The 15525-nt window shown below is 35.5% G+C and overlaps 1 protein-coding gene across 1 annotated transcript in view; it reads left to right on the top strand.

Annotated features, from left to right (window-relative positions):
• Window positions 1–15525, top strand: part of FAM214A (family with sequence similarity 214, member A) — a gene marked incomplete at its 5' end in the record, with an annotated part of 102348 nt that overhangs the window by 66851 nt on the left and 19972 nt on the right. Inside the window, 5 exons of the mRNA XM_006898250.1 lie at window positions 3443–3627; window positions 7990–8192; window positions 8485–8610; window positions 9525–11319; window positions 14329–14445. Of these exons, the coding sequence (XP_006898312.1) occupies window positions 3443–3627; window positions 7990–8192; window positions 8485–8610; window positions 9525–11319; window positions 14329–14445 (2426 nt within the window). The remainder of the gene's footprint in view (window positions 1–3442; window positions 3628–7989; window positions 8193–8484; window positions 8611–9524; window positions 11320–14328; window positions 14446–15525) is intronic.

Genomic DNA, 15525 nt, shown 5'->3' with positions numbered 1-15525 from the left:
GCAGGAGGGGAAGACCCTCTATGAGATGGATTGATTCGGTGACTGGGGTAATCGGGATGGGTGTGTCAGAGGCGGTGCGGTTGGCGCGGGATAGTGCAGGGTTTAGGGCTGTTGTGCATGGGGTCGCTATGAGTCGGAAACGACTTGACGGCACATAACAACAACATCAGTGTTTGCTACTGTTGGCTATGCCATGCTTGAAATCTTTTTGTTGGCTTCCATGACATCACACTTGATTAGTTTTCCTCTCATCTCTAGAGCAGTTTTTAGTGATCCATCTTCTGCCAGCCCGCTACCTGTTGGACTGTGCAGGGGCTCTGACCTCTATTCCCTTTGGTCTTCTATATCCTTGTTCCCCTGTGTGATTTGACTCAGAAGTCTATCCAAATACTAGAGAGTCCTCAGACTGGAACAGACAACAATATCTAGAATACCAAAATAGTAAATCTACTTTGCTTCTCCTTCACTATCCTATTATTGACATAGAGTGATTATTTTAAAGTATAAATCAGACCATGTCATTCCTTTAGCCAAAGCTTTAGTATTAATAATAAGATTATAGATTCTCTTTTTATTTGGGGGAAAAAATTCAAACTCTTTGTCATGACATCAAAATCTGATGTGTTGTTTTTTTGTTTGTTTGTTTGTTTAACAAGGCCTGACCTGTATTCCTAACTAGTTTTCTCTTCTATTAACTCCAATCTCATTCACCTGCTTTCAGTTATATCATTTTCCTGAGCATAAATAGTTTATTCCTACTTTACACTTTTGCTGTAAATGCTTAACACCTTACTTTGTGAATAGTTAACACCTTCTCCTTCATGGCTTAATTTAAATGTGACCTGCTCAGAGAAGCATTCCCTGATCACTTCATATAAAGCATCCATATAATCACTCTCATATACTTCTCTACAGTGTCTTCTCATGTTGACGAAGTTATTAATTTAGTGACAATGTCTCTATAATGAGTGAGTGCTGGATTTTGTCAGATAATTCTCTGCATCAATTGAGGTGCTCATGTGAACTTGTTCCTTCATTATGTTGATGTGGTTTATTATATTGATTGGTTTTCTCTTGTTGAACCAGTCTTGTGTTCCTAAAACAAATCCCACCTGATCACAATGCATAATCCTTTTAGTATACGCTACTATTTTCCTAGTATATTCTTGAGAAGATTAGTTAATTTATATTCATAATACATACTGATTGATACTTTTCTTACAGTACTTTTAGCTTAATTATAGTGGTGGCTGTAAGGGAGCTCTGGTGGCCTAGTAGCAAGAAGCTGTACTGCAATCCCAGAGGTACACAGTTCAAATCCACCAGATGCTCTGCCGGAGAAAGAGGGACAATTTCCTCCTGTACCAGTCAGATCTGATTTGACGGTACATGCACAAAAAATAATAATAAAATAAAATAGGTTTTTTTAAAAAAATAGTGCTGGCTATAGTTGAATGCAATAGCCCATAGGCTATAGTTGAATGCTATATGGGTAATGCTGGTTTCATTGAAAATATTAGAACATATATCCTCCTTGTATAAAGAATGAGAATGAAGTATCTCTTTGTAGTTTTTCTTAACACCCATTCTCAGGTGCTTCTACTCCAGTCCGTGTATGTTTCATATACTATCAATATGAAATTCTAATTCCTTTAAATCCTTTAAAACACTTTTATTATGGTTGCAAATAATCATTTAAAGAAAGATTTTCCAATTGATCTTAAAATACCACTTCAGTAAAGTTGACCCTCAAGGCAGTGATTTTTCCTGAGAAGCTTTCCTGAGGTTGTAATAAGTATTCTTTACCAAACCCTTCAAGGCTGTTCAGCCTGCCTTTCCGTATTGTAAGGGTTTTACATCCTCACTCTGATGTTACTTACATTCTTTGTAATGGCCACTTTAATAAATATATTTCCATTGCTCATAATTCACTTCAACACCTGTCTTATTAATAAAAACTTATCATTATTGTCTGATCTTATTATTTTGGATATGTTTTATGCTGCATAAAAAACCCATACAACAAAAGGTAATTGAGACAAGTACACGTATGTATAATACTCTGTTCTCCTATCATTTATTACAGTGTATGGTAGTCACTTGAATTATGAGTTACTAAATTGACAGAGCTAATAACAAATTAGATTGTATTAGTTTAATTTATATAGCACATTCACAATTTTATAAATTGTGCTTAAAACAATAGAGTATATATGCTAGATTCTTGGTCACTGCAGAGTAATACAATATGATATAAATATATAGATATATCTGTATATATATTTCTGTCTCTCTCTATATATATGTTTGTCTATATATATTCCTCTCTATATATGTATATATATATATATACACACACACACACATATACATATATTCCTCTGTTTCTATATATGTTCCTGTGTGTGTGTGTATTTTTATATTCCTTGGGGTGGGAACAGAGGGGTGAGGATGGGTAGGAGGTAAATCATAGGGTTTCACAATTTGACAACTGGAGGGAGGGGACAAAGAAAATGGGAAAGAGCCAGTAGGGACCTGAAAAGGCATGGTAATGGTGGTTATAGTTCAATGGTGATTAATTTTATATTTTAAAAATTAATATATTTGTTGGGAGGGAAAAATAAGCCTGCCTCTTCTCCTGGAACTCCTAACAACAACAAATAAGGGCTACTATCATATTGCAAAGGGAGCTCTGGTGGCCTAGTGGCGAGAAACTGCATTGCAATCCTGAAAGTCAGTGGTTCGAGGCCACCAGCGGCTCTGTGGGAAAAAGATGGGCAGTCTCCAGCGGCTCTGTGGGAAAAAGATGGGCAGTCTCCCATGCATGTGGTTAACTGCCTCTGCAAACACACCAAAGGGTCAGGTACACAACAACAACAATTGTAATGCAAAGGCGGAGGGGACCCCATGACTCTCCATTTTCAGACAGTGAGAAGTCAGTGAGTGCAAGAAGATAAGAAAGGAAGACATTAAAAAAAAATGAAGACAGGGAAAGGTGTTGAGTTTGCATCCTTTTCCAGTATTTTAACAGTAGTTATAAAACATTTTAGCTAAAATATGTGTATTTTTACCATTGGTTATGTTTCATGTGCTGAAGCTATTGTGTATTTTAAACTATTGTGTTTAATATAAAAATTATTTGTAAGATTCTAAATGTATATCTAAATCTTAAAAGACATCTTAGCTGAAGTTTAACAATATTATCCCATAATTTAACTAGCTTTGTCTTAATTTGAGTTTGGAGTTATTGATCATCTCATGTCTCTTGAGCCCTTTGAGTCAAAAGTTTATTTTTATTTTCACATATTTATTCTCTTTATATTTTTTACTAGTAAGTATACTTTAATATGGGGTATATGATTCGATACTTCAGGTATAAACGATGAATTCTTCTTAAGAGTACATTAAAATGAGCACCCTTCTGCCTCTTTTTTTCTACCAGATACTCTAGATGAATATTTTGAATATGATGCAGAGGAGTTCTTGGTCTCTTTGGCCTTGCTGATTACAGAAGGACGAACACCTGAATGTTCTGTGAAAGGTCGAGTGGAAAGTTCCCATTGCCCTCCAGCACAGTCCTGTTACCCCGTCACAGCCAAACATGAATGTAGCGACAAACTGGCCCAGGTGAGTATCAGATGTCTACCGTGGCTTACTTTTGTATAAACTGCTTCAACTTCTGTTATTGCCATCACTATATCTTAATATTTTTATCTTAATGTCATTTTAAAATTTTAATATAAAACTCATCATAACTTTGAAGAAAAAAGGGAAAGAGCTAGCATAGGCCATAACTGATTGACTTGGCTTTTACACAAGGCTCCTGAAGGCATGGTCAGCAGGCAGGTGAGCAGCCAGTTTTCTACCTGATTTTCTCCACACACACTCCAGAATGAAGATAGCCACTGCTGCTGTAGTTGGTTTTTTTGTTTGTTTTTTTTACTTTCAAATTCTGAACCTTGGCTTCTGTACTTATGTGTTCATTTTCCATCCTGCAAGTGAAAGAATTTTCCAGCAATTATATGCCCTTGGGGATAAATCTGATTCTCAAAATTCTTTTGTAACCATGCATCAGACTCTTAATTTGATTTTGCTTTTGTGAAATTAGTTTATTTAATAAATCAACGTTTGTGATTATTTTCCTCACACTGGCCAATTTTCCTATTGTATTTGTGTTTTAATTTTTTAATTAAGGGGAGACTTTGTGCTATCATTAATATTTTTTAAATAAAATTTTTCTTTTAATTGCAATTTTAACAAAAAGTTAGATTTTCTTGTTGCAGAAGATCAAGGACTATCCTTCAGTACAGATTACATTCTAACATCAAGAAAACAAAAGTCCTCACCACTGGAACAATAGACAGCATTATGTTATATGGAGAAAGAAAGTGTGCCTAATTCAAGCCATGGTCTTTTCAATCACTTGCTGTGCATCTGAGAGCTAGACATTGAATAAGGATGAAAGGCGAAGAATTGTTGTCTTTGAGTTGTGGTGTTAAAAATATAAAAATGAAAATAAAAGTACTGAACATCCCATGGACTGTCAAAAAAACAAACATATATGTCCTGAAGAAAGTGCAGCCAGAGTGGTCCTTGGAGTCAAGGATGGCAAAGATTCATCCCTCATATATGTTGCTAGGAGATGCTATTCCTTGGAAAAGAACATCATACTTGGAAAGATGGGGGCTCAGTGATGGATTTACAAAATGATGGACAATTCACACTTTGTGCAGCAATGGACTCAAGTGTGTCAGAGACCTCCCCAGAGTGTTGAAAAGTAACTCTATCAGTCTAGAGACTAAGATGCACCTAATCCAGGCCATGGTCTCCACAGTTACTTATTATGCTTCAGAGAGAGAACTGGACAGTGACTAAGGATGACAGAAGAATAGATGACTTCGACTTGTGTTGCTGGAGAAAAGTCTTGAACATACCAAGCACTGCCAAGAAAACAAATAGGTCTGTCTTGGAGAGAGTGAAACCAAGTCTCTCCTTGGAGGCTAGGATTTTGAAGCTTCGTTTCACAGACTTTGGGCACATGGCCAGGAGAGACCGTCCTTTGGAGAAGGACATCATGTTCGGGAGGGCAGAGGGGACAGCACAGGAAAGAAAGACCTAGATGAGATGAATTGATACAGTAACTGGAGCAATGGGGGTTGGTGTGCTGGAAATAGTGAGACTGGCTCAGGACAGGGAAAGGTTCAGAGCTGCTATACATAGGGTAGCTATGGATCACAGGTGACTCGATGACATATAACAACAACGTATTATTTTTGTTGTCTATTTAAACCTCTTGTTTATAGTCAAGACCTCCTGGAAGGCTTTTGGATTTAAAAGTTTGTTGTTATTATATTTTGGAAGAACTTCTTCTAAGTGGTACAGCACTCTTCTGTCAGTTTGCTCTACTGAGGTAACCTGGGGTTGCTATGATGCTGTACCTTGTGCCAATGGAGTGTCAAATGCCATAATGGTTACTCATGGAAGATAGTGTTTGATAGAGCTCCCAGTAAAAGACAGGTTTGGAAGCAGGAGTGGCATCCACTTCCTAAACAAAGATAGTTATTAAGAAAGGCTTCCAGTCTTTTGTTCATAGGGTTGCTATGGATCATTCTCCACTCTATGGCAATCAACACAACAACAAATTATTTGCTTTTAAGAAAACTTTGGGGATTTTTTTTTTTTAATATAAGGTTCAAGTTTTAAAGATGATCTCAGAGTATTGGTTTCAGGGCTTCGTCCATTTTTTTTAATGGCTCCAGGAAGTCTAGAATCCATGTTGTTGTTGTTGTTGTTTACCATTGAGTCAGAACTAACCAAGGTGACCCTCCAGTAGGTTTTCAAAGAGTGTTAATTGCACAGGGTTGAGAAGGCCCATCTTTTCTTCCGTGGAGAAGCTGGTCGATTCAAACCATGTACCTTTGGGTTGGCAGCTCAATTCCTTGCCAATAAACTGCCAGAGCTCCCTAGAAAATTTGGAATTCTTCTCTCCATTTCCCCTCCTTTAGACCAAGATTCTTCTATGGACCTTTTAATTAAAATGGTCTGTAATAGTAACTGGGCACTTGCAAATTCTGGTCTCATATCAAAAGAGGCATTTGTCGTTGGAGGCAACTAGCCTCACCTTATTTATACTCCGCCCTCCTGTTCTGACTTTCCTTTGTTTTTCAAAGCAAATAGAGGCAAGTTTTTATGCCTTAGATGGCCCCAAACAAACTTTAAAAATCCTAATCACCATGCGTCAAACTAGTAGGTAGGACAAAAGGCACCAAATATGTTGTTAGGTCAGTTAACTGGAATGTTCTATGAAACCATGACACTAAACTTCCAAACTAAGAATTCACAACCAAATCTTTGAGTTTTTTGGTTGTACCTAATCAGCTACAAGGGAATAATACTTCATGGTTCAAAATCATAAGGGAGTGCATTAGGGATGTATCCTTTCTCCCTAATTTTTCAATCTATATGTGGTGGCTGGGTTCTATGAGGAGGAATGTGGCATCAGGATTGTAGGAAGACTCATCAAAATCCTTCATTATGCATATGACACAATATTACTTGCTGAAACTGAAGAGAACTTGAAGTATCTGCTGCAGAAGGTCAAGAACTTCAGTCTTCATTATGAATTTTATTTCAACATGAGAAAACAAAGATTCTCACCACTGGACCAATAGGCAGCATCATGATAGATGGAGAGAGATTGATATTCTTAACAACTTCATCTTCCTTGGATCCACAGTCAACACTCTTGGCACTAGCAGTTAGGAAATAAGACAAGTTGCTTTAGGGAAGTTGGTTGTGAGGGATCTTGCTCATTGAAGAGCAAGAGTGTCAATCTGGAGACTAAGGTATGCTTGATCCAGGCCATGGTCTTCACAGTTGTTTGCTGTGCTTGCTGGACGATGACTAAGAATGACAGAAGAAGAATCGATGCCATTGAGTTGTGGTGCTGGAGAAGAGTATTGAACATACCGTGAACATCAAGAGAACAAACAAGTATGTCCTAAAGATGATGAAACCAAGTTGCTCCTTGGAAGCAAAGATTTTGAAACTCCCTCTCATTTGATTTGCTTGCTGGCAGGAGGGACCAGTCCTTGGAGAAAGACATCATGCTTGCAACAGTGGAGAGTCACTGCAAGAGAGGAAGAACCTGGATAACATGGACTAACAAACACAGTGACTGTGGCAATGGGGGCAAATATCTCAAAGACAAGTGAGATTGACTCAAGATAGGGCAGCGTTCAGAGCTATTTTTCATAGGGTGCTTATGAGTCTTAGTAGACTCTGCGGTACATAAGAACAGCAATCAGCTGGAGCAGCTACCCATTTTTGTCCTTATTTTAACTTTGCCTGTCACACAACTTTTGCCTTCAACTTTTTAAAAGTGTATAATTTATTGATAGGAATTACAGTTTCTGATTTTGCAACCTTACTCTTAATGCAATTTTCCCAACACTATTTAATGTAATCCTTTTGAATAGATAATATTTTCTAAAATGTAAACTTAAAAATCTCATTTCTTTTGAGTGCTTAATGAGATTGAGGGTTTTTTGTTTTGATTTGGATTGATTTTTGCTTACAAAGTTTGTATACATTGTATTTCACACTAGAGATGTAGTTTTTAATATTTTGTTCTTCATATTTAGAATTATTCTTTTCTCTATAATAGAGAGTAATTAACAAAATTTTCTGAACTACATCAAAAGCCTGTCTAACATTGTATAAGACAGCTCTTTTTTTTCCATGACATTGAGCAAAAAATATCTTCCTCAAAAAATTAATAACCATTGTTCAGTACTGATCTCTGTACTCTACTGCTCACAAGTTAATTCACTATTTATTGAGGGAATTTAAATACCGTGCCTAGCGAAAACTCTGTAATAGATGGGTCATCTCTTATACAGGTGCCTGCCTTACAATTAAATTTTCACATTTTAAAATACAGTGAGTGGTTTATTGCAACAGCTTTTTAATATTCATTATTTCTTTAAGTGTCGTCAAGCCAGACGAACCAGGTCTGAAGTCACATTGTTATGGAAGAATAATCTTCCAATCATGGTGGAAGTGATGCTGCTACCAGACTGCTGCTACAGTGATGATGGGCCCACCACCGAAGGGATTGACCTAAATGATCCTGCGATCAAGCAAGATGCATTGCTGTTAGAAAGATGGATCTTGGAGCCAGTTCCTCGAAAGTAAGTTATAGGGGTTCATTTGCAGTTTTCAGTAAACCTAGTTTTCCATTACTCTTTTGCATTTTTTAAAATAATGACCATGTATTTAAACCCCTCTGTATTTTCTGTTTTACTATTAAAATAACCTTTTCTTTTCGTGTTTAATACTTATGTGCTTCAAAGACGTTGTAACTGTTCCTATGGTTTTAAAAGCACAGATTATTTGTAATATGTGTACTTCAGTTTCTGTATATCTATAATTCAGTCATTTTGCACTTGCTAACATTTGTATTATGTTCTTTACCTCTTGCAGGAATGGCGATCGCTTTATTGAAGAGAAGGCTCTTTTATTGGCTGTCCGCTCATTTGTGTTTTTTTCTCAGTTAAGTGCTTGGCTGAGTGTTTCTCATGGTGCTATTCCAAGAAATATTCTTTACAGGTATGTCTAGGGTAAAAAAATAAATAAATAAAAAATCCATTGCTTACAAGTTGGTTTCAGCTGATAGCATGGTTGGGTTTCTGGAGGTGGTGATTTACAGGAGGAATCTGACCATCTTGTCACCAGAGTAGCTGGTAGAGTTAACCATCTAGTTTATATTCTGATAATTACATACTACTCAACCAAGGCACCTTGGTACAAAACCAAAGGACAGTGTATATTCCGTTATATTGGTGAACTACTGAATGATCTTTTTCCTATTTAGTGGTTTACATTCTTCACCCCTAAATGTAAACTGATAAAATTTACTGTGGTTTTCTCAAAATAAGTTCAAGGAATTTAGATGAGAATCTGTTTGAATTTAGTGTTTGAATTAAATTTTGATGAGCATTTAACTTTGGAGAACCAAGAATGAATTAAGTACTATAACTATAAACTAGAAAATCTTTCAGTCCTACTACATGTCTGTACTGATACACTTAATGGATTTTTCACTTCTTGAGATGTATCAATACTCGGCTTGATAAGCAAATCTAATTGTCTCTCAAGGTGGAGAGTATCTCTTTATTTCTTTGTACAATGGAATTAGCTGAATCTCTGTTAAGAATACAAAGTCCTGTATTTTGTTCATGTTTCAATAAATGATTTTCAATTCTTTTATTCTCAATATTTAATCTTAAATGAACTGACATCTTTAAAAAGAAAGTTTTTATTTCAACCATGACTTGTATCAGAATAACCTGTATAGTGCTGTGGTTTAGTAAAGACCCAGTGATAATTAATATAAATAAATAAACAAAAGGATGTGTCTGTCTTGAAATTTTTGTAGCATACAGTAATAAAGATCTCACTTTATTTTTTTTAAGATCTAACTTTATAATCCGTTGATTCAGTCTTTTTTTTTCTGATTTCAGAATCAGTGCTGCTGATGTAGATTTACAGTGGAATTTTTCCCAGACGCCAATTGAACATGTGTTTCCTGTTCCCAATGTTTCTCACAATGTGGCCTTGAAAGTCAGCGTTCAGTCCTTGCCCAGACAATCTAATTATCCAGCTTTAACCTGTAGTATTCACACAAACATTGGCCTTTATGAGAAAAGAACTCAAGAACATGAACTTAAAACTCATCAACAGCGCAATTCTAATGAAGTAGAACAAGGTACAAACAGTTCACAGCGTCTGTGTAGCAAACAAACTTGGACCATGGCACCTGAAAGTGTATTACATGCAAAACATGGCACAACTCCACAGTATGCTACAACGGTCAAAAATATCAAACTGTATCCAGGCAGTGGCAGTAAATCTGACTATGGAGCATCTCAAGCCAATATTCTGAGCTTTAATGGTACAGAAGATACAAAATCACATGAAACATCAGTGAGAACTTTAAAATCATTTTCATTGATTGATCCAGCTGTCTCTAGTCACCAGAGTTCCTGGCAGTCAGTGAGTGAGACTAATCCTTTAATTGGTTCTTTAATTCAGGAGCGACAAGATATTATTGCAAGAATTGCTCAGCATCTGATTCATTGTGATCCAAGTTCTTCACATGTTTCTGGACATCCATTTAATACACAAGAGTCTAGTTCTCTTACTTCAAAACTTTTCCGAGGTTCACAAGAAAATGAAAATGTAAGAAAATGTAAGGAAACTTTCTCCATTTCTTTTGGTCCTGAGTTTACATCCCCTGAAGACAACAATGAAGGGAAAATTCAAGTCAAGTCAGAAACTCCTCAGAATGAAACTTGCATACCTAATGGTGTTTCTCGTTCAACCTTTGGTGAGACTAATCCTTTGATAGGCTCTTTACTCCAGGAGCGGCAAGATGTTATCGCAAGGATCGCACAACACTTGGAGCACATCGATCCAACCGCATCTCATATCCCCCAGCAGTCATTCAAAATGCATGATTCCCCATTGATTCCTTCTAAAACATTTAGAAGTTCATATGAAGACAAAAATTTATTGAAGAAGAACAGGGATGATGTCTCAGTTTCCATTTCTAGTCCAAAATTTTCATTAATAGAAGACAACAATGAAGGAAAAAACCAAATACCTGATAAAACTTTTAGTCCTTTTAAATGCAATAGTAAAATGAAGTCTTCTTTGAAACCTCAAGTAAAAAGAAATCAGCACCAGGAAAATCCTAGTGAAATCATCCAAAGTACATTTCAGGAAACACAAAATAAAGCTACTTCCTCAAATATGTCCATTTGCAAAGAAAATAGTTTGGAATTGACAAGCAGATTGGAAAATACACTTTCTGGATGTCAATTTAAGGAACAAGACTTTAGCAGTGGAAATGATAAACAGTATTCAAATTCTAACAGTATTGACAAACAGCTTTGTGTAAATAAACATAAGGAGAAAGTAATAAAAAATGAAAATTGCAATCCAGGATCTTTTAACAAACAAACTGACTCTAAAATTAAAGTCACTATGCTGGAAATGTCTGAATATCTACACAAACATGAGAACAAGTGCTCAAATAAAGACTCAAAAAAGCCTAAAAGTACTCAACTTAATAGTATAGAAAATTATTGCAATACAGATAGCAAAAGTTTCAAATGCAAAAAAACAGACCAATTTAAATATGGACCGGGTAAGAACGAAGATTCGTATGACGAAAAATCTCGAAACCATTCTCTGAGGAAGGGGATAAAAGACTGTTTGCCCACATGTGGACGACTAAACAATATAGAAGCATTGGTAGGTAACAGTATTTCAACTCATTCCTAGTCATTTGTTATGCCTTGAGTTTTGTTCACAAGAGATCTAGTTATGAAACTACAGTGCACATTATTAATAAAACTATAAAACTGTTAACTAATATCCTTAAAAATCTAATCTATCCACTAAAGACCCAGTGCTAGTAAAGTAGAAGAAACAAAATCATACAGTTTTAAAAAGTATAAGCTAATAATATGAAAATATTTAAACCATCTATTAGGTCTGCTACTTAGACTCTCTTAGACTATTCTGTTTTTTTACCATCTACTATTTAGATGTTGTTGATTGCCTTCGAGTGGAGAACAACTCATGGCAACCTGTGAAAAAAAGGCCTGTAGCCCCTCTACAACTATCGATATTTATCAAAGATCATAGCATTTCCAGAGGCAGGTTGTTTAGGAAGTGGATGCCACAATATTGGACTTGTGGATTTAGGATAATGAATGCTAAATTTGTTCTTCTTAGTTGCCATCAAATCAATTCTGACTTACAGTGTCCTCATGTGATGCACAGTATATAAATAATGTATTAGTAATACTTAGTTAGATCACATTATAGAGCATTTGATCCTTTTTGGTACCTTCCAGTAGTATAAGTGGTATAGTTGTCATGAGGAAGATGAGAGTTGGAGATTAACTGGCACCCCAATAGCTATAGAAATCTTTAGTAGTCCAACTGACACACATTTGCAAGTCTTTTAATTCTTTTAAGATTCTTTCTGCTCCATTATGAAAGACAAATCTGTGGACAGTCAAATCATTTTAGTATTTAACATTTCATGATGTTCTTTCCTTTTTATTTAACTACTTATGAACAGTTGCGAAGAATAAGTAGGAATCAGTGATGCAACTGATTAGCTTAATATATTGCTTATAACCTAGTACGAAACAAACTGTGCTCACTGAATTACCAAGTGATTTAAGAAATATCTGTAGAGAAATTACTAGGCTGTTTCTCAGAAAACCTGGGCTCTAGATCTAGTTTCATCATTTAGTCTTTGAATGGTGTTGAATAAATCATTAGTTTCTAATAGCCTCAAACCAATAATTCCAAATGCGCTTCCCTTGAAGAGATTCTAAGTCAAGTCTTTCCCAAGACTGTAAATCTTTCTGGGAAGAAACTGAGTCATCTTTTTTTTCGCCTAGTGGCTGTGGGCTCAAGCTGCCAACCTTTCCATTAAGAGTTCAGCGTCAGGGATTTTACATTACTCCATTCTCTTCAGTTTTAAAATAAGAACAATTAAATGTCATAATCAAGTCTGAATTATTTTAATTCATCTATTTTTCACATAAATTACTTTTGCTGCACATTACTGTTGTAAAATTGTGCTGTTTCCAATTTATATTCAGTGTTAATTTCCAATTTCTTAAAATTACAATTGCTACAAAACCTTGCCTTGATTTTAAGAAGGTTTACATGATCCATCCTGAAATTTGACAGGGAGGTATAATCTGGGCATGGCAGATTCTAAAACCACTAAGAATCATTTTTTTCCCTTCATGTACTTGTTTTCAGTACAATGATAACAGCATTTACTATGTGTTTTTACATACGTTAATTCACTTAATCATGTCACTACCCTCGGAGATTTTTATTAATCTCATGTTGTTAATTACCTAAAGCCTAAAGAGGTTAAGTAACTGCCTCAAGGCCGCAAAGCTTGTAGTGGTAGAGCACAACCCAATTTGGTCTTTCTTCATTTTTATTCATGTGTTTTTATGAATTTCTGATCTTTGAGATTAAATTACCCAAATTCCCATAAAGTAGCTGATTTCCTATATTACTTTTAAAAATCGTTCTATGACTTAATTATGCATAGGTATTTTTAAATTCAGTGGGTTTTTCCTTTTTTTTTTCTGGATCACACCCTCACCAAAATTATATCCTCTTTGGGTGACTCTTTTATATTCATTTTTTTTTCCCTTTAATAGATGAACTAGGCTTTTTCCTACCTTTGAATGATTGGGGGTTTCCCCACAAATTGAAAACCGTAAAAATATTTCCAGTAGCTTACTTGATGCTGAATTTTAAATATTTATAAATATATTGATAGATTGTGAAAGGGCAGTCATAAAATGGGGAATGCTTAGTCTGACTTCTGCCTGCTTCATAAAGGAAGACTGTCCTCATCAATAATATCCATAGTACCAAACAAATAGCTACATGATCAGACATGATGCCAGCCCACCCTCCCACCCCATGTTCTTGCTCTTATTTCTATGAATCATTGGGTCCAAGATTTGCTGCAACTTGACTCACAGTTTTTACTCACAGTTGTGGGGTTTATTAGTGAAATAAGTTGGGGAGTGAAGAAGGCAAAGAATATCAAACAATGCATGTCCAGGTTTAGTCCAGCAGTCCCAAGCCAGATTAATACAGCACAATTCCTCAATTAGTGAAAGTCCAGGTTCTTTTCAGCCTCACAAGTATACCTCTCGTTTCCTCACTTATCCAGCAAACTTTATCTCAGAGCAATTACAAGTCAGCTTTTCCTTCAGCCATCCAGAAAGTAACACTTTTAACTGTGGCTCCATCTCCAGGGTTCCTCTGGTTACACTTTGCCACAGTCTCTACACCCTCTCTCCATCACCATCTCTCACACTGCAGAAAGTGTTCTTTTATATTTGTCCTATAGCTGTTGATAATTTGCAAGATTATATGTCAGCAGTTAAGGTAGATGGACACCACACCCCCAGTGGGAGCTTACATTGTGTACTGGATAGAAAAGCCAATGAAGGTTTATGATGCCACAGAGGACAATTATAGTTCAGAGATACTTCCTTTAGAATATTTTATCTGTCATATTACAAGAAAACAAAACTCGGAGTTAGTTTCATGAACACTACTGAATACATACTTATATTCACAAGGTGTCAGTCAGTCTATATTAGTTGTCATTAATTATATTTAAGTATGAGTCTAAAATACAATTTCCTAATACTTAAAGTACTGGATATAAGAATTAAAATCTAATTGTTATCTTAGCAGAGGACGTTACCACTGAAGCAGTCAAATATCTGGCAAAAACATCATTTTCATTCCTTGGATGGAACTTCAACCAGAGCCTTCCATCCTCAAACTGGATTGCCTCTTCTTTCAAGTCCTGTAAGTGCCCTTTCATCTCATGTTCAGTACTTGAAGACACTTGCTTGACATGTTTGAAAATAATTTTATTCATATTTTTGGATTAAAAATAATCTTAAAGTGTTGGGCAAATTTCTATTTGGAAAATATTTTCTTTCGATAACACATTGACATCTAAATAATAATATGGGGGGAAAAGACTAAAAAGGAAATTAATTTTATCCAGATAATATAATTTCTCCTAGTTTTTATTTTTTGTGCCTCAAATTTGAAGTGCTGTTCAATGTAAAGAAAATATTTGAATGTCAACTGGATTTTATGAAAATAGATTTGTTTCTTGTTTTGAAACTGGTGAGCCCTTCCACTTTAGTCATCTAGGAATCATAATTATGATTGGCTTCTTGAAACTTAAGCACTAACTCATCTTACTCAAAAGCATATGTCTCACACATACTAGATTAAAAAATAGATCTGAGTGTGATGGTTAAGAGCACCACTTTGGAATCAGAATGGCTTTATTCTGGTTCTGTGATGTTAAAGAAGTAATACAACCTCTGAGCCCATTTTGTCATCTGTAAAATTGAGATGATAATTCATAATTTCAGTGTTGTGAAGATCTTTCCAACGTGCATGTTGTATATTGATTGATTGTTGTAGTTAATTGCCGTCATTTCATAGGCAACTCATAGAGACCCTATGAACGAAAGGCCTGAGCATTTATGCTGTATATAGTTTTAATTTGGGTCTTTTATTTAATATCATGCAATTTGTATTCTTTAATGCAAAGCAATGTAAATTTGTATTCTTTAATATAATTGGTGACTGAGAATCCAGAGCAATATTTTAAAATATTTATCTGTGAATAATTAGGGTTTGGGTGGATGCTTCAGTGGGGTAGAGATGAACATCTCTCTTTAACCCATTTTTTTCTTCCTTATTTTAAAGTTACAAATGCTTTTGCACCCAAAATACAACTGATGTATATAAAATTAAAAAGTTAAAGTCTTAGATGTTATGGCATTTTGGGATTCCACGCAAGATTTGGTTTAAAAGAATTGTAATTCTGTTTCTTAACTCCTAGTAAAAATACTTTTATAATTA

This window comes from Elephantulus edwardii, unplaced genomic scaffold, assembly GCF_000299155.1.
Source record: "Elephantulus edwardii isolate Elephantulus edwardi_28Jun2011 unplaced genomic scaffold, EleEdw1.0 scaffold00225, whole genome shotgun sequence".
Classification (NCBI taxonomy): domain Eukaryota; kingdom Metazoa; phylum Chordata; class Mammalia; order Macroscelidea; family Macroscelididae; genus Elephantulus; species Elephantulus edwardii.
This window is presented reverse-complemented; position numbering and strand designations above follow the sequence as displayed.